The sequence below is a fragment of the Coloeus monedula genome (assembly GCF_965178545.1).
Source record: "Coloeus monedula genome assembly, chromosome: 4".
Classification (NCBI taxonomy): Eukaryota; Metazoa; Chordata; class Aves; order Passeriformes; family Corvidae; genus Coloeus; species Coloeus monedula.
The window spans coordinates 2128209-2153465 of record NC_138784.1 but is presented as its reverse complement, the minus strand read 5'-3'; the positions used below and the strand labels follow the sequence as shown (position 1 = coordinate 2153465).

Here is a 25257-nt window from a genome sequence, read left to right as displayed (position 1 = left end):
TCCATCTTGTTTGAATGGGCCCAATTATTTAAAAAAAATAAAATATTAAAGTCAAAACCGTAATTTACTACCAAACAGGTTTTGGACACTAAGTATAAAGCTCCTGTTGGTTCTTCCCTCGTTCCACACCACTGTAACATGCAAGCCTTGACTCTAGAGCTGCCTTCTGAAGACACAAGCCTTCAGGAAAAACAGCCTTCTTTCTGTTTCCAAGTGAATGGTTGTGGTCAGCCATCTATACTTACAGTCCCTGTTGAGCTGTCCTTACAAATCTCAGTCTGCCCATAGTACTCCAAGTGTTTAGAACACCAGGTATGGATGCAGTCACATCATATTCTGCCACAAGCTGCACTGATAGTTGGGCTATTATCTGCATAGCTGAGAAAAATCTGTTTCTAATCAGTGCATCTAGGACTTTGGGGAGTGGGGAGCAGGGAGGCTGTCAAAAAGAGCGCAGCCAGCTTCGTTATCTTTAGAGCTACGGGCTGGTAACTCTGCAACAGGCAAGTCTGGAACAAAGAACTAATGCAGTCAGTGCAACTTGGGAGCTATTCTGGAAGCTGTAGTCCAGCTGCTGGACTTCATCAAGTATTTCTTGCTGGTATGACAATAATTTTGGTTTTGAAAGTAAAGTCTAGAATACCAAATTGCCATTAAGACTGAAGAAGGGGTATTCAAAATAGCAGCCATCTTTTCTATAAGCTATGAAGCTTAGGCTTGTTTTCCAGGGTAGAGGAATGTGATGCACCCACACTGTCATCTGCTGAAGCCAGGGCATTCTGATTTTCAAGGAGGTATTTAAGTTTTCATTACTCTGTGTTAATGAGAGAATGTCCTCTGTATCAGTTGCTGAATACATCCTATGCTGGATATGGTATCTTTCCTGTGGATTTATATGAATAATTTCTTGAGATCCTCAGAAGTCAGGGCAAGTGGGAAAAGCCCAAGAGAGTCAAATTGCTCATGGAGATACCTCTCAGTAGCTGCAGGAGAATCCATTCCATAATCTGGATTTGGGAGACTGAGACAGTGCCCTGGGATATGACCAAAAATATGTGATATCTTTTATATGAGGAACAATTAAGCAGCACTGGATTTTTCAGCCTAGAAAAAGGGAGAACTTGGAATGGATATAACAACATGAAACTGTGAGTGGCACACAGTTATAATCTTATCAGAACCACAACTGTGACCTCTGCTACAATTTATTTTCCTTAGGAAATTAGTGCAGTCTTTAGTACAACAATGGCAACAGCAAAAGCTGAAGAAATCAATTCTTTCACATTTAATTTTCAAGGTGATACTGCTGGCCACTGTAGCTGCACTGTCTGCCTGAAAAACTGTCTGATGACCTTGAGTCTCAACATCACATTTTGGATTACATGTGGGTTTCGAAGTTGGAAAATTGAGGGATACCTTTTTGCTTCAAGATGCAGATCTTTAGTATTATTTTCAGCAAATATTTTATCAGCAATCTAACACCCTTGCAGAGTCAGAAACAGTACTAGTGGATTCTGACATCTCAGAACTTCTTTTGCTAAGATGGTGATGAGTATTTTGGACCAAACCACTACAGATGGTCTATAACTGCTATTAAAGTTTCCTAATGTGTTAGGGCATGAAACATAAATGCTGACCTCCCAAGCTCTTGCAAATCCCTTTGAGATACCAGTGCTTCCTCCAACAGCAGTATTTAGAGTTTAGCATGCCTTTCCAGATACTGGGAATTCTAGCTACAGAACCATCAAGAAAGCAGATTAATTTCTTCAAGGCAGCTTAAAAATTCCATCATTAGTATCTGGGCTAGCAAAGAGCAGAAATAACCTGTAACTATGGAAATACAGATGAACATAACAGAAGGTCAGCTGAGGAGGGTGATGCAGGCACACCTAACAGGTGACACACCTATGAGAGACAACTTCCAAGCGTGAACACGGATAGCAACTGTGAACCAGATCCTGCAGAGCATCTGGGTGCTCAGGCAGTCCGATGCAGTCAGCTGCAGCTTCCTCTGATTTTCTCCAGCCTGCCAGAGCCCCAGGCATGAGACTTGAGGTTGATGCAGGTAAGTCTGAGGTCACTTAGCTCAGCCTTGCTCAGAGCTCAAGGATGACACAAGGTACAAACAAAACCATTCCTGTGGTCACCCAGCTCCATATGGAGATAATATGGACTGTGTTCCTGAGGCTACGAGGGTGCTCAGCGCCAAGGCTGCATCCCACATGGCATCCATGGTCTGAGCCACAAATTACTTTATACACAGCTTACACTTCTCAATGGATCAGAGCCGGGTAAGCAGCAAGGAGTAATTAATTTTAAAACATTTTATAAATAGCATTGGTGCTTTCAAGTCAGTAGTTCATCTCTACCTCCTCTAGGAAGTCTTCTACCATAAAGACTAGGATTTAAATGACTGATGATTTGCAAACAGGCATGAATGAAACAAGAATTCTTCTCTCTCAACATCTACTCATCAGCAGCAGGAACAAACACAACCGCATTCCTAAAAAATTGCACAGCTCCTGACAGCTTTTCATTTCTGTTGCTGGACTTAGAGCAGAAACAAATGGAAGCCATTTGAGGCTCTTCCTGAAATAGTTACAAGAATTGGAACAGAATTATCATTGGTTGCTAAATAAAGGAAAAACTGTAGTGCAGAAACTCTGGAATCATATTATCTTCACTCCAGACACTCAAGAGATTACTGCTCTAAAAAAATAAATCTGGCCTAAATCTGGCTCAGAAATGCAATGGGCTCCAGCTTTCTTACATAAATGCTTGCAAGAGCACAAGCACAATGGGTCAGGCACTGGAAAACATATGAATAAGAGGTATTAAGAAGTATTTATGTGCTGCATACACTCATCTCAAAAAACTCTTCCAGGCCTTGCTTTCCTGACTTCTTAGAGAGAGGCCTTAAATCCTGTGTACATGTAGAGGTTTCAGAAAAGTGCTGAACCATGAAATAGACACCAATATGCAGAACAGGTGATTAGATTGGTGCACATGGTACACATACATGGGTAGCCATCGATTCATGCCTTCAGTCGACAGGTGTAAAATAATCTCTATGCAGAATCTTATCACTAGGGAATCCATGTATACACATATTTATCAATCCATGCTGAATTACCAGCCTTTCAGAAGTTAATATTAGAATACTTTAGGAGGCTGGTTGACAAGAGAAAAATGCATTTAATAATATCAAAAAATGCAACGACACTGGCTACACAATAACTCATTTTCTTTCATTTATTTCCCTTCGTTTGACTAAAATATTTGTATTCTATACAGCCCATATTTTATTAGTTTAGAATGATTAGTAGTGAAGACCTTGGGAACCTATGCCTGCCATTGTACTCTTTTAAGGTACAATACAGATGTAACAATGGTTTTTCTGTTTTCAGAAGGATGGTGAGAAGGGGTTACTACGTGTGCAGCAGTGTCTCTTTAAGAAATCTTTTTTTTGGCTCTGCATCCAGGGCAGCTAATAGTTTTATCAAATACCCTTCACAGCAAGATCACTGTTTCCATGGAAACTGTAGAGCAATCATCCATTACTCTTGCAAAGATTTCTCTCTCTGCTCTCACCTAAATACAGGTAGCTACCTTCTCTCACACTACAATGGAACAGAAGAATTCATTTTACAGGCTTTGGGACAATTCACCTGCACAGCTTCCTATGGAGACTACAGGGAAAGTGGGGGCCACAGCACAAAACCCCAAAAGGTACATGCAAGGAAGTCATAAAGATAAATTAAAATAGGCACAAATTCTGTCAATTCTAATGTAAAATACAACTTATAGAGAGGAGGGAAGATTCTTTGCTTGCAACTGTGAAATGGATAGGAGACAGAGAAGAGTTTAAGATTGGAGATGAATGCTGACTTTGGTCACTCACCTCTCTCAGCATGTTGTTTTCTTTTTCCTTCTGTTCAAGAAGGCTTTCCAAGTGGTGCACATGCATCTCTGCCTCAGCCAAGCGTCGTGTCCGCTCATGGTCTTCCTCAGTGGCTTTTGCTGACAGACCTTTACTCTGCAGCATCTCCAGCAGCTTTTTGATGGACTCATCACGTGCATTTAAGGTCTGTTTCTGGGTCTCAATACGCAGTTCCATCTCCTCCAAGGTTTTACGGAGCAGGAACAGCTCCTTGGCCTGGCGCTCGTGCTCTGCGTGCAGCCGTTGGAAGTTTTCCTCTGTCAGCTCTGCCACGAAGGGCTCGCTGGTCCTGGAGCTGCTGTCCTGCTGGAACAGCTGGTTCAGGTCCCGCTGGATCCGCAGCTCGTCTTGGAGAGCCTGGATAGTCATCTGCATATGCTGAAAGAGCAAATAAATAAAATCAGAGGATTCCCTCCACTGGAGCAATAACCAAAACAGTATGAGCCACATCAGACCTCCTGAACCACCAACCAAGAGGAAACCACAGTACCAACAGACCAACACCAGGGTTTTAAAGCAGAGTTGAAGTGGAATTGGGTTACACTACAGAAAGTTCAAATCCCTCCTTCGATGCCTGGTAGAGGTTGCTTAACACTTAGAAGACTCTTGCTTGAGTGACTCTTCCACTTGCACCAACTTGAGAAAGAGACTGTTTCAAACAAAGGAAAATGTCAGCAGCTTCCAGCAACTTATGTCAATACCCTTCCAATGCTCACCTGCCCTGTAGAACAATTCTGGGGCAAAAGAAGCCCCAGAATTACTATAGAATTACTATCTTGGCAAAGCAGAGGGGCATGGTGCTATTAGAATTTACATATCACCTATAAAACCTAATCAGGCTCCCAAGGTGTTCAGCACTAACTCTACACCTAGCACAGATTTCCCTGCTGACTTAGAGAAGAAACTTCAGCCTGCAAAGAAGAACTACAGCTACAGAAAACCAGATAAATGCTGACCAGGGAAAAGGGTCACATCATAAAATTTTATTTAGATTTTAGTACAGAAGAGGAATTACCACCTCACAAACAGGAATATGAAGTCAATCAAATGACTGGCAGTAATTTGTTGTCGTGCAAGACAATAAATCCTGTCTCAATGACTAAATACAGTGGCTTAATATAATGGGACAATACAGCAGAAGCACAGTTTGCCTACAAAAAAGTCCTCACTTTATATTTAGATAAGTATGTTTTTTCTTGTCTTCAAGACAGAAGTATCAAGCCAATAACAGAGAAGTACAAACACTGCACAAAGATTTGATTACCAGGAATGAGATGCACACTGAGTGATCCACCTCTACTCTCTTAAGTGAGGCAGACATGCTTACAATTTAGTCTGAGTGGGAACAGGTCGGATGCGCTGATCCCTGGGCTCTGCAGTGTCTGCAGTGCAGCTACTTCCAGTATCCACTAGGCTGAAGTACCAGTTAGAGTAAGTTATAGTCTATGATCAAACTTTATGCAGAGACACACGGGTAAGGTCTAAAATGTGAAGATGGTGCAAAGGTAGTGTTTCCTATAAATCAAGTACTTCGTTTTACTCAAGTATTTGTAAAAAGAGAAACCGGAAGAAGATTTGGGCTTAGGCATTACTGCAAGAGTATGTTTATCACAATTGCTATGTAAAATGCCTTGAAGATGTTAAAAAGCTGTCTGGACATGGCCCTGGGCTCTAAGTGGCCTTGCCTGAGCAGAGGGGTTAGACCAGCTGACCTCCCACCAGCCTCGGGCACTCAGTGTGAAAAGACAGCAGATTGTATTAATAGCACAGTTACCTACCTTTAATCTGTTTGAGAAACATAAAGGGTTCGTTTGGTTGTACAGAATGGTGCATAAAGGCAATAAAAGTCCAATCCCATTCTCTTTGCAGAAGTCAGTATTTGAGACCAAGCACTTTTCCTCCATTTGTGTTCTGGCCTAAGATAAGCTTTTCAAAACCAAAGTTGCTGTTACATCATCAGCTCACCTAAGTCCACGCTGCCACTAAAGGCAACAGTCTTGCTATTTGTCCTTCCTCAGGTGGTTGACACTGACAACGGGATCAAAACTTCACCTGATGGCTGCAAATCAGCCCCAGCAAAACCAAACAAAAGGTTTTTGCAGCCAGATCTCCAATTCAGCTGACAGGGTGGCTACATCAGTGCTGGTTCTGGTGCAAGGTAGGGTGGCAGGTGCTGTCAAGGAGCTGGCAGAGAAGAAAATGGAACCATCCTTTACAGCAACAGCATCAACTGAAATCAGCTTAAATGCAAAGCTCTGTGGTTGGTTTAAGATGCTGTAGTTGCCTTTTCTTCCTTTTCACTAACACAATACTTGGCAGTTATTAATTTGGTTAATCTGAAACTACACTTCAGGTTACAGAATCTGTGTGACAACACAGCACAGGTGTATATTAGGTGAAGGAACAAGTAATTACTCTGTTCTAAAAGGTACATTGTGTTTATATATTGGTGGATGCTCAGATTTATTTTCAAGTAAGAGATGAAGAAATATCTGAAGGGAATTAATATGGATTTCCAAAATGTTTTCAGAAATCACTTTCTTTTTAATTAAAGATCTCAACTTTCAGTTACTGAGTGGTTTGGAGAAATGACAAGTGAGAATGCCAGAACCACATCCAAGCATTAAAACTGAGGCGCTACAGGTAGGCAATCAAAACTACTACATTTGTTTAATTAATGTATGTTGATTGAGCTGTAAGAGAAAACCTACTGCACTCATTAAAACATTTGCCTCATTTGTACCTATACAACACCAATGAAGTCAGCAGGACTACGACAGCAGTAGTGAGAGAATGTCCTCAAATTTTGTTAAAATTAAACAATAACCCCACTAGATATAACTTCACAATTCCACACATGAGTTAATTCCATTTGTATTTGAGAAGCCCTCCTTATTCAGAGCCCAGCTGTGTGTTGTTCCTCCAGCTAACAAACAAATTCCCACATGCTTCCACCTGGCTCTCCACATACTGCTACTTCAGCATTTCCTTTCTCCCAGGAAAGAAAAGAGCTTCTTCTGAACAACCACATCATCTATTAAATGAAATTATTTCCTCTACTCAATGCTGTCTCGGAATCAAACTTGGGTTATTTATAAACATCAATGGACTAAATCACCACAACCAAATTCTTACATTTTTACCATCTGATCTGCTGTGAAATGTCATTTCAGGTTACATAGACAAAACCCGTGTCTTGGACCCACAGAAATTATTTCCCCTACCCATGGAAATGCCTCCATGGAACTCCTGGGTCAATGAACCAAAATCTATTATATGATTCAAATACATGATGTGGAAAAAAAAATTAATACCAGTGACAAACAGGATTTACTGGTATCCATCAGTCTGTGAAGCAAAGACAAGGGAGTTTGGAATACCTGACAATTGGTCAGCAACTGCCTGTAATTCAGTTTCCCAGGAAAAATGAAGAGGTGGGGTTATAGGAAAAGTTAGAGCTGAGCTTATGAATAACTCCCACTGTTCTCTGAACTGCTGCTCAGTTGAGAACAAACTTTATTATGTGAAAGGTAACTGGAAAACACACCACAGAAAATTATTCTGTGCTTTTGACGCCCACTCTTTTCCGACATGCAAAATCTATGCAAAATGGGTTCTTTTCTCTGCTTTCCAAATTTTCTTTATAATTCTCAGAATAATAGAACAATATTCTTTACTAGCTGGTATCATAACTTAACTACTTTTCAGTTAAAATTTCTTGTCTTCTATATAATTTCAAAGAAAACATCATTTTCCCCCTGAAGGAACAGGCAAGCTTTACTAGCTTCTCATCCATTTTTTACACTTCACTTTTAAATCATCAACTATCCTAGAAAGACAAACTATTTTCCAAGCTCACACAATACTAGCCACTGGTACTTAATGCTGTCTAAGACCTGACTAGAGATCTCAAGAAAACTTGAAAGATACTGTAGAAATAGTCTCATCTAGAAATAAACATGTAAAAATACTTCTAATACCACTGAGCTTCATTATGTTGTACTCTACCGAGTAAGTACCAATCATGCTTTTGTGAAGCAGTTTAATACAGGCAATGTAATTAAAGTCAAAGCAATTACGATGAACCTGTACTTTGCTTGATACTTACTGCACTTATCTCAAACCTTGAGGATTCCCTGGTTTTTTCAAGGAACAAAAACTGGTCTTTAAAAGCCTGACTACAAATTGTAACTACAGTTGCAAATCACGAAGGTGTTTTTGTGAGCACAGTTCTCTAGTCTCACACTGGTTATGTCCAACAGACTTTTCTCTTGACAGAGCTGAGAACCTTCAGGCTCATCTCAAACAGAAGTCCTAAAAGGATGTGGTGCAAACACAGCCTCTTACACCAGGTGTTCCTCTGCCTGTGTTACTTCCATGGGTCAACCTACCAACCAGGTTCTGCATAGAGACACAGTTTGACTTTTATCCATCAGCCCAAACTTTGCATCTCTAAGAAGCAGAACACGATTCAGTCTTTGCCTCCACCTACCAGGACTCAAATTCATATTTCCCACACCTTGGCAGATTGGTGAGCTTCCAGCCTACAGTCTGAGTACAGCCCATGATGGAGAAGTTCCTGGTGTTTGGTTCCCAAAGCTGTCCTGCTGTTGCAGCCTCAGGGTAATGCAGTGCACCTACAGCTGTACTGGTGAGTTTGGGAACCTTGCTGCAGGCACCTCTTTTCATCTCTCTCTGTTGAAGCTTTTCCTTTTTGCATAAAATATTTAAAGATTCAGTTGGCCTGACAGAAAGTATTAAAGAGAGCACAGCTTCTTATTCTAATTAGTAGAACACATAAGAACAGAAAGACCTGAATAGCAATACTTCCAACTAACTTAAATGTTTATCATCTCACCATTCCAAAGGAAGTGGGGGATGTGCATTTTAACTTTCTCAGTCAGAAAAAGAAATTTCATTGATATTCTACAGCCAAGACCTGTATCCTAACCCTACATTTTAGATCAAAAGGAGGCAACCACAGCTACTACCACGATTTTGAAAGAAAGGATTAAATTGTGACATGCTTTTTAAAGAAAGGATTTCCACACTCATCTTTGCAAGACAGAGCTTGGCCTACCAAGCTACAGTGTTTAATATTTCCAACATGCATTTGTCCATTTGGGTTTGGTTGCCGGATTTAGATTATTCATACTGCAGATACTTTGTAACTACTGCAATCAGATATATAACTTCTCCCATAATTTATTCAAGAAGTCTAAATGCCTAAATTAGACCTCTGGGTTCTGCAACACAGGCAAGGCACCTGTACACCCAACACTTCTGTAGGTAAATTCTTAATCTCCTGTATTTAAATTCTAAGTAGGTTAAACTGGGAAAATTCCTTTAATTTTCGAATACCAAGAAAAATACAGTATGTTCAAGAGAAGCCTGAAAAAAATCAGCAAAAAGAATAAGAATGTACTCCTTCCCAGAAACAAGGGAAAAACATAGCACACAATTATATGAGAGTGTCACAGCAATGTGTCACAATGAGGTGGGAAGCAGTGTTACAATCTGCAAAACTCAACCACTTAAAAAAATTCTCTGACACTGGGAGAACACTGAAGACTCAATCCTGAGCAAGAGAATGTAAGGTAATGGTAAGCACAGGGACAAAAAGAGAGGTCCTACTAGAATATTTAGTGGTGTGAAAGCTTCCACTTGGAGAGGGAGGTTAAAGCTCTTATTCATCTTCCTATGACCCAAAGGAGGCTCCAGTCAGGAAGCAGTAAGATGTTCTTGGGTGGATCCCTAACAAGGTATTTTTACAGAAAGGACTGAGAGAGATTCTGCTGTGCACTAATATCTGAACATTGACCGACTTCAAAATTCAAGCTTGCATCTCTCACATCTCAGTGTCATAAAGGGAAGAGGGTCAGGTTCAAATTAGCCAAGAGACCCCTTAGCAACTCCCACACTCTGACCAAGTCTATTTCCTGCTTGGGGTAATCTCATCTCATTCTGCCCTAATTATTAACCAGAAATTCCACTTCACAGGGGAAAAAAAAAAATCCTAACAAGAGTTTTGCAGAAATCAGCAGATTTAATACAAGCTTCTTATCAAAATATCACTGACAAACTTAAGATATTGACAATTTCCTGGTCACTTCTTCTGTTAACCCACAAAGCCAGTACATCCTGTACTGAGTGAGCTTTATGATGCACATGTATTTGGCAGTCTTCTGCCAATCTGCTCAGTGATCAGGCTGTTCTTCGTGGAGAAAACACTCAGTGCTTGGACACACACAGGACAGGTGTGCTGCTTTTGGCTAGGGTAGAGTCATTTCTCTTGCTAGAAGCTGGTATGGTGCTGTATTTTGAATTTGTGACCAAAACAGTGTTGATAACTCGGGGATGTTTTGGTTATTGCTGAGCAGGGCTTGCACAGAGTCAAGGCCTCTTCTGCCTCTCACCCCACCCTGCCAGCGAGTGGGCTGGGGGTGCACAAGGATTTGGGAGGGGTTGATGCCAGGACAGCTGATCCCAACCCACACAAGGGATACCCCAGAGCAGATGATGCTGTGCTCAGCAAAGAGCAGAGGGGGGCATCGGATTTACGGCATCTAACATCCCAAGTCTCCGTTACTCGTGCTGGAGACCTGCTTTCCTGGAAAGGGCTGGACACCTGTGACAATCTTACAGAGTAGTTGTATTGGGTTGACCCTGAGTTGATGGACAGTCTTTAAGACCAATTACACTTCTCACAATTTACATATTTAAACTGCACAGAAAGGCGGGACTTCCCCTTTTGTCAGTGCTCGCTTGCTGGGAGGTGGGGGGGCTCCGAGCCTCCCGGCCCCGCTGGGCCGGGGCCACTGCCCCTTTCCCCCTTTCCCAACGCTGCGGCACGGACCCTGGGTGGCTGGGGGGGAACTGTCCCAGAGCCGCAGACAGCTAAAACCAGCCATGGACTGCTCACAGCTAAAGCCAGCCATGGACTGCTCACAGCTCAAACCAGCCATGGACTGCTCACAGCTAAACCCAGCCATGGGCTGCTCACAGCTAAACCCAGCCATGGACTGCTCACAGCTAAACCCAGCCATGGACTGCTCACAGCTAAAACCAGCCATGGACTGCTCACAGCTAAACCCATCCAGCGCGGCTTCTGGGGACCGGCGGGTCCCTCTCCTCTCCATGCGGAGCCGGCGGAGTCAACGGGAGCCGGCAGAGCCTCCTGTCTGCAGCCAGCACACTTCGTGCTGAACTAAAGAGGACACCACGCAGCCAGCAGCACAGAGGGAGCGAGGCTTTCCCCACCGTAAAGGCCGAACAAGAACACTCTTCAGCATGGCGGCTTCAGAGTCAGAGAGAAAGAGAAGTGAGTCCCGTGGGACAGAGCTGAGCATGGCGACTGGGAGAAAAGAGGGCGGTGCCGCGATTCTGGCGGGCAGCTTAAAAGAAACCTTCTTGCATGCCGTGGTAAGAAACTGTAATACCACAAACTGTTTGTCTCTTTAATCCATTTGAAGAGCATGGGGGAATGGAGTATCTTCGTGTGCCTGTGAAGATTGTGAAGAATGCCTATGCCAGGCTATATAGTAGTAAGAGGCTGCTAGAGACTTGTGGCGAAGAAGAGCCTTTGTGTGCAGGCCAAAAGAACTTATCCTTAAAAAGATGAATAACCCCATGTGATGGCCCATGTTTTGTAGTGTGAAGGAACTGTGAGATTTTTTCATGGGAGAGATGTTCTACACACAGCAGATTGTTTGTTTCCGGGCGGATCTGCTGTTAGTGGCAGTTTGGGAACCACGTGCAACTGAAGGAAAAACCCTTTTTTCCCTTAAGCATAAGAGAGAGACTTTTCAAGAACTGGAACACTGACAAACATCCCATGTTCTGTTATCCCTTGTGTGAGCTAGGTAAAAGGAGAGAAGTGCTGGGGGGGGGGGGGGATTTGCTTTAATTTTGTTTTGTTATTGTCTCTTTACTTTTAATTCTATTAGTAATAAAACTCTTTCATTGTACTGCAACTGTTTAAGGTTTGTGCCTGCTTTGCTTTTCTCCTAATTCTTATCTCACAGAAGGAAAATAAGTAAGTAATGAATATTTTGAACCAAAACCACTACATTTAAATGGTGTTTTCTGCCCAGTTTCGAACTCAACCCGCTACAGTAGTCTATCACCTAATTCACCCCACTGTATTTTCTAGCTCTTGTCTGACTATTGGTAATCTTTTCCAAGGTTGGAGGCTAAAACAGTGTTGTTCAGGGGTGTAAGAACCCTTAAAAACAGGCAGAGAAATGTTCTTGGCACTCTGGGTTCCTACAGACACCTGCCTGAGGACGGGAACCAGGGAATGAATTCCTTGTGCTGGCATGCAGGGCTTTCACTTTACCTATTAAACTGTCTTTATCTCAACCCACAAGTTGTCCACCTTTACCCACCAGGGAAAGAGTGAGTGGCTGTGTGGTAGTTAATTGCTGGCTGAGGTTAAACCACAACAACACGTTTCCTTTTTTTATTATATATCACATAGCTCTGTATTTATTTTTCAGGACCCAACCCAGGAATAATAAAAAAAAACAGTTTAAAAAAAGAGAGAAATGCAATCTGTTAATCAAACAAAAACTAGGTTTTAGAAGATGCCACTTTACAGCTAATCTGTCCTTCAGCCAATTATTTTTACAGCTGGGGAAAAAAAAGCAAGCTTTCAGCTATAAGGCCTACTCAGGTCCGAAATGTACTTGTAGTACCTGTAAACACTGCCTTATTTTGTCTTTATTTCATCATGACTACATTGCTCTGGAAATGAAAGATAATGACAATATATTTTATTTCAGAAGGACAGTTCTGTAAGGTCTATTCCTCAAATGTACATCACCAGAAGACAGGAGAACGTACAGGTGCTTTTCCTGTCAGCAAATCCGCATGCAGAGTCACAAACTTCTGCAATGACAATACCTCTCGTGTGTTTTACCACAAAAGCATTTCAAACATTTGTAAGAGGATGAACTACACTCAGCTCAAAAGAGACCACATGCAAAATGTTAGAGAAGAGGATTTGGTCACTATGTGAAATCACTCCCTCCCATGCTTGAGGAGTTATAGTTTTGGCAGGGTTTCTGGGAAATGGATTCTGCTGAATGCACGGCAGAAGCACAGGCCTGGCTGTCTGAGGGAGTCCCTGCTGACATTCAGCTGCAGCCCACGCAAAGACATTGAAAAAAGGGCTAATGTCAGGTGTCCAGCAGGGCTGGGAAGAAACAGAACTTGCTGATTCCAGAAATGCTACATATTCCCTGTAAGATGGATCAGGGGCTTCAAAACCCTTATTTAAATGGAAATGAGTGGGTGATTTTGATAGTGTTAAGCTTAGGTACAAAATACTGCTATGATTTTAATAGGATTTAATTTGTGAGAGTCAAAGAAAGAGACCTGTATTTTAAAGACAGCCCTACGTTGCATTATCTCTGAGACAGCAGAAGGGTAAGATGGTAAAAAGTGCTATAGATAAAGAGCTTAAGTTGTCAGTAAAACATTTGTCAGCTGAACTAGACTTGCACAAAATGACTCCTTTAAGGGGGCAGTGTGCAGCAGCCTAATTCATTTGCCCCTGTTTGTACAAAAAAACCCCAACAACCCTACAGGAATGAATTTAGAGTCCTAAAGGAAGCAGATCAGAAACAACCTACTAAAACTGGAGCCCCAGAAGAACCGAAACTGCAATGCAACCCCCTCATACACAGTGTACAGGTGCATCCCTAAAAAGGCTGCAAGGTGAAACAGGGCAAGTGCAGAACCCCAGCTCTCAGTGCTGCATGTCCACACATAAGGTTTTATCTATGGCAAACATGAAGCAGCTTCCCTTACCAAGAATAAAGGTAGGCTGATTCTGTGGTCAAAGTAGGTGTATGGGCAGTACATGCACACTAAAATCTATTAAAATCTTTAAAAACACACATTTATCAGTTTTTGAACTATGAATATAATTCTGACAGTTCTCTGCCTTCCAAAGGGAATTTGAGCTCTGTGGCAGACACCAGAAATGGTCTAGTAGGCAAGAGAACTCAAAGAAAAATTATTTTTGAAGTCATATCAGTAAGTGCCAGCTACTCTGTATTTACATTTCCAAAGGTAGGTACTTCTACATCAGTAGTTTACTGTGCTTCAAAAGCTTTTTCTCATGCAAATCTTCCTAGAATCTACATTTCACACCCTTTGAATGTCAGCATGCTATGATCCTGCTGGAACTAAGAAACTGGATTCTTTTTAAGTGCCCCTCATCTTTCTTGAGAATAGGCATTTTGGGATTAGGGCAAATGTTTAGAATTTCTCATCGGAATTGACAATTTACATAGACTTCAACCTCTATTTCCCACCAGGCTGTCCAAACTGGGTTAGCATTACACTACTTAAACATCGTGTTTTATTTATTTACAAACACGAGCTTTGATTTTTTTGTTCTTATGCAGCTAAAGAAACAAGAGCCCTTGCATATTTGCAGTTTCATACACTGCAGTATGATAACTCTTTTCAGATTCTGTCTCCCCTGTCTGGCACATGTAAGTTTCTCTTGTCACAAACTGTGTTGATAAAATGGATCCTTGTGCATGAGGTTTCTGTTAAAAAAAAATTAAAAGCCAATACATGAACATCAAACTTATCTATAGTCAGGCCAGCCATGACAGAACTTGTAGAGCTCAGTCTTATCCCTTTTTGCATATGTATCCAACACACCCAATTTCAGCCCCAGTACAGATTACTTCTAAATTGCATCTGTGAAATAGGTGCTTAAGTGCCAAATTCAGCTTCTGTGAACCTCTTAATCCCATGAAAGTAATTATAAATTATTATGGCACTTATGGGAAAGAGAATTTTAACATTTACATATGTATGAAAGTCTAATATTTTCAAATTAATAGCATCTATATGAAACATGACTCATTTGTTAATAGATTAGGAGCAGCTTTTCTGCAAAAACCTATTATTAGTCGCCTCAATTAGGGAGGTCAGCAAATCCATCTTTCCATTAGCTGACACAAGGAATCAATCCAAGATAAAAGGTGCTCTGCTACACAACCTTTGATCTTGTGCTCAGTACTGTCCAACATATGAACATACATCAACAACCTGCTCTGAAAAGGAAAAACAGCTGCTGATTTCTGATGAGAGAGCACTATATGAATAATCTATGCACAAGAAAGCTGCTGATTACTTTACCCACATCACCCAGATTTAATCCTGCTTCTACACTAGCTGGCTTCGAGAGATTACACTACAAATCTGACTGCACATTCCCATGTGTCCCACAAGAATATTTTGACCAAAACATCTTGAATAACTGCATCTGCACACATAAACCAAATACATCTCACGTAAGAGTATAAGGTTGGGAGTAGGCTGGATCTTTAAAGCTTTTTGAACATTTCAAGATTGTCACTGCTGAGGACTGAAGAAACAATTACAAGGTAGGCTGTGATACATAAACTGATAAGATTTCAAATAATTAGTTTTAATGTAAACCAGCAAGTTTTCAACTTCTGCTTGCCCACAGCAATTTGTTCTTCCTGTCAATTAGGAATGCGTCCTTCACCTGCAAGCAACACTGGAAGATCTCCTGAGCCACCCAATGCTCGGAGACTGTGGATTGATGACTGCAGCAGAAAGTGTCCTGTCCACACCTGTGCCTCCAGAAACAGAGTTCTCAGCTGAAGAAATGAAGTATTTGCAAGCCCCATCAGACTGAAATATCAAACCTGGACAGCAGCTCACCAGCCACGTGAAAACACTGAAATTTACTGATGTTTTGTTTGTTGGCTATTTTCATACACTTTCTTGTATGACATCAGATGACCAGATATGGCCATAAGCGTGAGAATACTGCACACAGGACTTAGAGGAATGGAGCACCTGCTATTCAGGCTCTCACAAACAACATCTGGCTGTATTGAGACACGAGGAAAGTTCTTGCCAGTGGAGTCTTTGCCCAGTGTTCAACCACGACGGAGAGAACCAACAGCAAAAACAGCCTCTCAGCTGCCCTGACCATGTGTACAGTGAGGCTTGGCCACTCTACTTATCATTTTCCTTGTGATAATTAGATGGTAACATTGCAACGCAAAGGTCATCTTAGGGAGGTGATTAGAGTGCAGAGGCCCTGTATTATCCCACAACTCATCCCCCTGTCTCACTACGAGATGGAACCAATTTTACTTTGTCATGATCATGCTTCTTGTTCTGCTTGTTCATAGTCTCTCCACTGTGCCTTCCTAACTGCTTTCTATCCTACACATAATTCACATAATTGTAACTGTTGCATCTTCTCACATGTGCTTTATCATCAATTCTCCAGGGACAGCAAACCAAGTTGCCTGGAAAAGTATTTGCACATGGTTTTCTTGTTCTAAGCCACAATAAGGAACAAGTGCAAACTTTCCAAAAAGCCTAAAATGATTGCTGAAACAAGAGCAGTACCCAGGTACATCATCATCCACTATAAAGGACTACAATATGTGCACTGCTACATACAGAAATAAACAAAAGCAAAAGCAATTCATTCATTGTCCCTTCTTCAAGTAAAAACTATGGGCCTTTTTGAAGTTATCAATGCACTACAGTCAGCCACAATGGCAGCAATTATTTTAAGACTATTTTGCAAGATTACGGCTTGAAGTTCTCACAATAAGACAAGTTCTTGCTCACAATTAAGACAAGTTCTTGCCAGACAGAAGATATGCATCCCCTCCACCTCTGCAACTTCTTTTCATGTTCTTTGAAATGTAAGGAGGAAGAAAATAGGAATCTGTTAAACAAAATTTATGGAAGCAGCAATTATTGAAAAAACTCGACTAAACCTGTGGCTTTTGACACCATACACAGAATTTTCAGCCCTCTGCCATTAAATATTGGCTACACTCACAAAGGAGCAGACTTGAAAATCTTCTTTTCTGGGTATGTCAAGTCTCTTACACCAAGTACCGTTTTGGGAAGACAAATGTTCAAATGAATTACTAGAATTTCACAATAAATTTAGAATATGGCTGCAGCAATCACTGTCCCTGTGAAAGAACATATAAAAAACCTCTGATCAAAATGTTCTGGCACTTACTCTCATGTTGAAATGACAGCAGCACCTTTGACAGCAAAGCAGAACACAGCACATTACACTGAGTTCCAAAGGAGCTTTGTATGACTTTTAGGAGGCTGAGCAGCTTTAAGAGATAAGTGACAGAAAAGCATTAAGAACGTGGATAGCTCTGGAAATGGGAAGGCCTAGCACAACCCACCCTAACAGAAGGCATTCAGACTTCTGGTAGGTGTACCATGACAGTGATGGATGCAGCTTTGCAAGTACAAATTCAAGGATTTTCATTATTAAGATCTTTACAAGATCCTAGAATGTGAAGGAAAATACCCCAACAGAAAAGATTTTCCATTCAGGAGCTTGGTTCTTTGGCACAGACATCTTTCTGCTGGGTACAAGGATTTTCAAAGCAAAAGGCAATTCCCTCTGGCAGCAGTGCTCAGTCACCCACCACTCAAGACATCAGGTGCAGTAAGTTGAATTCTTAGTAGGCATCAGAAATCCATCTGTTCAGAATGTGAACCAGACAAGCTAAAATGAGTATCTGCAACACGACTGACAGCTAGAACGACTTTTGTCAGTGACAAGCTTTAGCACTGTCCTGTCTAACCTTGCACAACGCTCTGGGAATCGAGGGAATAGAGAAAAACATACAGGAGATCTGACTTCATGGCAATAAACAGAAAACTATCCAACACTGAATAGGCTTGCACTGCCCATGGATCAAAATGGACACTTGCTGTAGACTGTGTTGATAAAATCGTTTAGGGTAAATCTCTCACTGAACAAATACTGGCTCTTAATAAATCTTTTCAGGAGCTACTTACTCATGAATTAGTACTACATGGTCATTCAAGCAGTTTGTCTTGCTGTTAGGCTTCTTGCAGAGCAATGACTGAACTCTTGCTTCTTTAGATACGAGGCTGGGAATACGTAACTGTTCAAGGTCTGCAATAACAGGGATAAAATGGACAGAAATGCCATGCAATAGTCTTCTTGGTTCTTTATGCAGGCCATCCTGTAATCAAGTGCTCTGCATTCAAACACTGTTCAGAGAAACATCTTAATCTGCTGATAGATCTGTATGAACAACTGTCAAGACAGAAAGGAGATTGGAATGCCCTGTTGTGAGTTCAAGGCACCAATCCACCAACTCTAGCAAGAGCTTACGCTCGTCTGAACCCAGAGAGTCATCCCAGAGCTACATGTTTTGTAACAGTCTGGTAATTCAGGAGTAAGGAAAAAAAAAATTGAAAAGGGCTTGTAGCACTGAAAATCTGGAACACTCACTTGCCTAGTGCTAGACATTTCATTTCAGGGCAACACAACAAGCTGGCTCTGAAGACCCAAATTCTACCTATCTCCTGGATAGGTTCTGGGACCTAGAAACAATTAGGGAAAGGACTCTCTCTTCTTCATCCATCTCAACGCAAGGCCAAAGGAGCAGTGGTGGTACTTATTTAAATGCAAAGCTAAAGGCACATTTCAGAACACCCTGCTGTGCCTTCCCAGAGAAATAAACCCATATGTTAATTAAAGGCAGAGTTTAGCTCTTTTTTTTCACTCAAATGGATGCGTAGATTAGCTTTACTAGACAGAAGATTCGCACACCTAATTAACACAGAAACCCCGAATACATTACGAAGAAATCACTCCACAACCCTGGATTTCATTATCCCTATGCTCCTTTTAGATTTCATCTCACATTAACATATGTTTTAGTCATCATTAAAACAGTCTCTTGGCAACTCTTTTTTGAGATAGTTCTGCTGTAGAAATTCATGACTGGTTAAAGGATAAGGAGCACACAAAGTGTTCTCTAGCCTTTCAGCTTCAGGGAATGAGGAGGAAGAAACAGGAAGAGCCAGCAGATCAATACCTGGCTCCGAGCCTGGTGTCACTGGCAGGATTTTGCGGTTTTTAATTATAGATCAGTTTACATGACAGCAGGCCTGCTGGCAAGAGCCAGGGTACACCTGTCTCAAAGGGGAAACAGGATCTCTGCACAGGAGCCAGCAGGGCTCATTGAGAGCTCGAAGCTGCGTTGCAAGGGGGAAGGGAAAACAACAGAGAGGAGCCTGCGGGCAGCACGCCACTATGTGAGGGACAGCACCAGTGAGCTTCTTGTGTCTGCCCTCGGTGCAGGGATGGGATGGAGACCCGTGCAGCTGCAAGGATGCAGCTTACTGATGGGCTGGAAACCACAGGAGCACCTGAGAATGGTCACATGGGAACTAGAGATGGTGCTGCCCAGACAGGATGGATCAGCAATGGAGCTGATGAGGGGTCTGAGCACAAGCCCTGCGAGGAGCGGCTGAGGGAGCTGGAGAGGCTCAGGGGACAGCCCATGGCTCTCTCTACAGCCACCTGAAGGGAGGGCACAGCCAGCTGCGGGTCGGGCTCTTCTCCCAGCTAACAAGGGATAGGACAAGAGCAAACAGCCTCAAGTTGTGCCAGGGGAGGCTGGATATTACGAAAGTTTCTTCCCTGAAAGGGTTGTCACACACGGGATCCGGCTGCCCAGAGCAAGTGGTTGGGTCACCATGCCTGGAGGTATTTAAAAGATGTGTAGATATGGCACTTGGGGACATGGTTTAGTGCTGGGTAACAGGTTTTGGCCACAATCAGTAAGTTGTTCACTTTTTTATTCAGATTCTGTTATCATGAGGAAAACCTCATTAAAATCCTAATACACAACGTTCAATAAATGTAAAAGGGCACCTGGTATCATAATATACTATGCTAAAAATAAAACTCCATTATTTGGGGTTTTTTTTACCAGAAAAGGACAGAACAGCTCCTTTTGATTAAACTACCACGAACAGTTCAAAAAACAAAAAATTAGTGGCAATTCAACCATTTTAATTTAAGTAAAAGCAGTTGAAAAACCAGCTAGTTATTAAATTATTTAAAATCTTATAGAGAATAGGTGGAAAAAAGCTTTTTAAAAAAAGTAAACCCCTACTTGAGCTAGTCAAGAGTGATTTATAAACTCAAACCTCAACTACTGTCAGAAGAAGAGAATATATAAATGGGGACTAAAAACATTAAAAAAATACATCTTTCCTTAGTCAAGATTAAAATCATTTTTTGAAAAGCTCTGGAGAACAGCCAAGCAAATAATGCAATTGCATTTCTTTGAGTCAAAAATCACCATCCTATCACTTTCTAACCATTGCTTCCCTCGAATCCTTTGGACAGCAACTGTCATGTTTATGTATGTGCTGGGATAACCAGAAAAATACACCAGCAGCCCTGAAACACAACCACAATATAAATAGTGAATCAAACTGTTACAGCAGAAAAGGATTGAGAGCAATAAATAATGAATGAATAAAGGCTTTCAAGAAAGCACTGCCATTCTCATGGTCTAAAGGTCTGGCACAAGATTTGTATGGAGAGGTGGTAACTCTACCAGCTGATAAGCAGAAAACAGCTCTCAGAGCACACCTGTCCTTCATTAGGCTTTGCTGGTTTTGTATTAAATCTCTGAAACTATAAAGCAGCAAATAAAAAATACAGTGAATTCATATTGGTTATGTACTTTAAAAATACTGTTTTATCTAGTCTATGATTTTTAGAACTCAGTACTGGTTTACTGCATATTTTATTTTTCCCATTCCATACCCACAGCTCTGCTCACTATCCCACAGAGAACTCTGTCTCACAGGAGCCACTCAGTGGAATGAACTCCCTCTGTGATATCCCCCCTTAGCTATAGCTGCCAGACAGGTTTATTTCCTACTGAAACTGAGCAATATTACTCAGAGCAAAATTTCTTATTTTGTTCTCAACTTGAAGCCTGCTGCTTATGTCCTTTTTCCACCCCTTAAAAAAAGGGGTTTGGCTGCAAAAAGTCTCTTCTCTTGGCTCTATCATTTAATCTAGAGCAAGATGTTTTACTTCTCTACAAGCCCTGCTGTGGTCATCAGCTTCTCCTTGGAGCTGTTTCTTTCCCTTCAAAAAAGGGATAGGTATTGCCATATAGATAATCAGAATATTGGACTGTACCCTGAAAAAGCTGTGCTACGGTAGCACAGACATGACTGGTACAATTTTATAACACCCTCCAGTATCTGTTTTAAAGAAAATACAATAGGTCAAGTCTGTTGCTAATATGAGGTTTCTATCAGAGTTGTCTTCCCGAAAATAAATAATTTCCTTGAAACAAATCTGTGCATTACTGATGCAATAATGAACAACACTTAGACACAATGGCGCCCAGACACTAAACATACCTTAATTTTCCCCGAAGACAGACTGATAGCCTTACTGGAAAATTTGATCATTTATTTGGAGGAAGAATTTAACCCTCAAAATGTGTGTGCACCATTCTCGGTGCAGCAGCAGTGGCCATGAGTCACTGCTGACACCAGGCAGTGGCAGGATACAATACCCCTCCTGTGCCTCTCTACTGCAGGCACTGGCAGTGACTCACCAGCAACTTCACTGGGGCCAAGAATTCCTGGGATGCAGCTTCTGTGCCCACCACCCTGCTTGCACTCTCAGCTTCACACACCCAGCATCCCCAGGCAGGTAACAACCATGATACCCCACATCCTGCCTCTCTGACATGAAAGCCATTGTATTCAACCCAAACAAAAGCCTGGGTGCATTCTGACACTACTAAAATAAACACTCTGTGATTCAGCCTTCAAAAAGATGAAGGCATTTATGGATTCTCTTACTTATCTCCCTCCTAACAACAAAACCTGTATTAGGGACCCTAGTTCAAAAGATAAAACACTTGTCTTAACCAGCCACATTAAAGGTTACTCATGAAAGGTTTCAAGGGGCTTCAATTTTTTATTGGTGCGTCTGCTCTAAAAACATTTTCAGTGAGGGAATACAGCACAAACAGTAAGTCACTAAAAATAAATTACTGTGCTGACACAGTGTCTTAAATGAAAAATCAAGCATTCTTCATAGGCAATTTTAATAGAAAAACCCACAATTATGTAAAATTAGTCTGACAGAAAAATTCCTTTTATTACTTAGAAAAAAGTAACACAAGAATCTCAACCCCTTTAAAACCAACAGAAGATCAATTTAAATATATAATATAAATAGATGACAGCTGAGTAATGAACCCAAGGCTGAACCAATGACTCCACTGATCCACACAATTCATTTATAACCTTCTGAACGTTGCTACAGAAGTGAACACTAAAATTTATGAATAAAGCATTTCCTTTCCCAAGACAGAAATAGTTAAACTAGAAAAAAGTAAATCAAATTACAAATTACAGTAAAATCAAATCAAACTACAAGTTACTGTAAAAAATACATTGGCATAATATGATTTTGTAAAAAATAAATTAAACATTTAAAAAGTTTAACAGATGCACTTGCAAAAATGTGAAACTTTGGAAGCAGTTGTCTTACATGGAAAAAGGTACTTCAATATCCTCAGCTCCTGCTTACCTACCAAACCTTAGGAAACAAAGTTCTTTAAGTGTTTGAGTCTCACCATATATTTCAGAAGTATTTGTAATACTTCTAAAGCACACTGCCCATGTATAAGCAGTACTCCTCACTGGCAAGACGGGCTATAACTCAAAAGGAACAAAAAACTAGAGAAAATACCAAAATGTTGAGGAGTCAATTTCTTGATTTCAGTATAAAAACCAACTCTAGCAATCACAGGTAAGGCTCCTGAAAGAACAGTATTCTCTTATAGGAAATAATGAAAAGAGGTCCTACAAAGGTCAAGGAAGCATGAAAATAGTATTTCCCAGTTAGCTCTTTTTTCATGGATCTTGATTGTATTGGGAAATCAACAAGAAACATCAGCCTCACACTGGACTTTGGCTTTCTGGCTGGTTTTCCTGAAAAAATCTCCTCAGTCTTGATCCCTAGCACTCTTGCATAGGAGATTTCAGTAACCCCTCTTGTACTCACAGTGAGTTTAGTAACTACATGTGGTCAGTAAGAACTGAGCCAGCCCAGACCATGTGTTGCCATCTATTCACAGGAAAATGATGCAAGGAAACGGCCCACAGTCAGTTTAAGAGAAGAAACATCTCAGTTCCCAAAGCTGAACTCCCACTGAGTGTCCCATGGGTGTAAAGACACAATGAGTTCAATACTTCTCTGCCTGGTTCTGGTTTGGCAGGGAAGAGGCAAAGGCTAAAATACTGTGCCACTCCTTGCCAGGAAAACTGTATCAACACTAAATCTTTTATTCAGTAGCTACGCCTTCTAGTAGTGGGAACTTTCTTATTCTCCTTGCCAACACAGCTCTGCATGTGAAGTCAAGGAGATGAGTAATCCCCTCAGCAGCACTTTGCACAGCAGCACTCAGGGCAGCCCTGCTGACCCTGAGGGAACCTCCCAAGCACCCACCCAGTCACTCCATTGCCACCCCCTGTTTCACCAAGGGCCTTCACGCTCCTCCCAGGCACCACTTTCTCCTCGTCATGTGGATATCCCTGTTTCAAAGGGATACTGTAAGAACAAGAGCTCCATAAAAGTAGGTAGCATGTACAGGAGGTGAACATAAAGACAGAATGAACATTTTGGATACTCTTCATCCATAGTTCCTCTTTTCTTTAAATGATTGTCCATGTGTATCACCACACCACAGGTGACTGCATGCAGTACCTGTATATTCATTCCATGGATTACGAGAAAGCCCTAAGACTGGATAGGTACAGCTTTTCTGCTGCCTGGATACCTCTATTAGTGTCATGCTTAAAAAATGAATGAATGAAAGACTACTGGCAGCTCTGTGGGTCTCCCAAAGGATAATTTCTCTGAAATGCTACAGATAGTTTGTCCCCAAACTAGAAATTTCTCTCTCTGTTCTATTACAACACGCCCCAGTGACCCAGAAGAACAGACTGTGAGGAGGAGCTGTCAAACCCAGAATGGTCCCACTGAGGAAAAAGCAGTAATCAAAAAGAAAGGGCATGTTTTTAAAAAGATCAAGTTATATATAAATATGATGATGAAACTCATTAGAAGGTAGCTCATGCAATGCTGTCATTGGTAAGGATAAATAGGGTATTTTGATAGAGGCCAAGAAAAATCCTTCACAAAAAGTGCAACTCAAACCACCTGGGTTTCAGCTTCAGCTATGTACAAAGTTCAACTGCATACTGAAGGAACAACGCAGAGGGCAGAAGAAGATCAGTTCTCAGGTGCCTAAATTTCTACAGTCCAGTCTGCTGAGATTACAGCTATTAATTAATACACCCCCTCCTGTGGACAGGTAAAAGAGAGGATGCCTTAACCTCAGATGGTCAGTCTGCTGTTAATGAGCTACATTCATTTAGCACAATTTAGATATTTGTATCAAATACATTTGCTAATGAATGGATTAAATTTAAAAAAAAAAAAAGTAGTAGGTATGGAGACATTTATCAGGTGCTAAATCTCAAAAATACATGCAGGACTCTTACTGAGTCAATCGGTGGATCAACCAATCCAGAACAGGAGATAACATCTAGTCTAAAATGCAGCACTTACATCCTCAGGAAGATGAATGGTGCTTATTTTAGTTAGAGCAGCAGAACTTCTTCAGAAGTTCTAATTAAATTTCTGAATGAAAGAATCAGCAACAGGAAAATTTCAATCTGTCTGGACAGCACAGAAGACTTCAACAAGGCTCTCAATTATAAAAACCAATGCTACATCAGGATGAATTTCTCTTTAGGGCACACAGACTGAGGCATGGGGGATGCAGAGACGAAGCACATCTCACCTAGCAGCGGATCTTCAGTACCAGCTGGATCTCCTGGCAAAGCAGATGTGGGCTAGAAATGCTTTGAGATTCAGTTTGGGCATAAACGGATTAAGGAGGCTTCTCTTCTACTCCTGTGCACTGCTCGTTCATAAGCCATTTAGAATGGTGTTACTTCATATTTAGTCACAACATTTATTTACTTTTAACAAAGGGTTTGTGAAGTGTGTCTTGGAGGTAGCTTAGTTACAGATCACTCCTCACTTAAGGCTGTAACAAACTGGTAAACAGAACACTATTTTGTGTGGGAACTGACGTGTGTTCAGCCCTTAGCACACTGCTCTGAGCATTCAGATGATGACCACTCTCACAGAGTGGTCATCATCTGGTAAAGGGCTGGAAGTAAAGTCTTCCAAACAGCAGTGGCAACAATGAAGGCTCTGCAGCACAGCACAGCACAACCTAACTAAGAGCCACAGAAATTTCCTAAACACTGGTCAGAAACTCTGTGAAAGAACACTTGTACACAAGAATGAAAGAAAAGTGAAGTCCTAAAATGGTTGTTAAAAGAACTTGGATGAAGCTAACAGGCTGATGTTCTTGAGA

General features: G+C 41.3%; 1 protein-coding gene across 4 annotated transcripts in view; it reads right to left on the bottom strand.

The window, feature by feature from the left end:
• ERC1 (ELKS/RAB6-interacting/CAST family member 1) overlaps nucleotides 1-25257 on the bottom strand; it is a 284042-nt gene that overhangs the window by 216820 nt on the left and 41965 nt on the right. For all 4 annotated transcript variants that reach the window (XM_082280692.1, XM_082280694.1, XM_082280695.1 and 1 more), the window contains exon 3: nucleotides 3902-4318. In XM_082280692.1, coding sequence (XP_082136818.1) covers nucleotides 3902-4318 — 417 coding nt within the window. The remainder of the gene's footprint in view (nucleotides 1-3901; nucleotides 4319-25257) is intronic.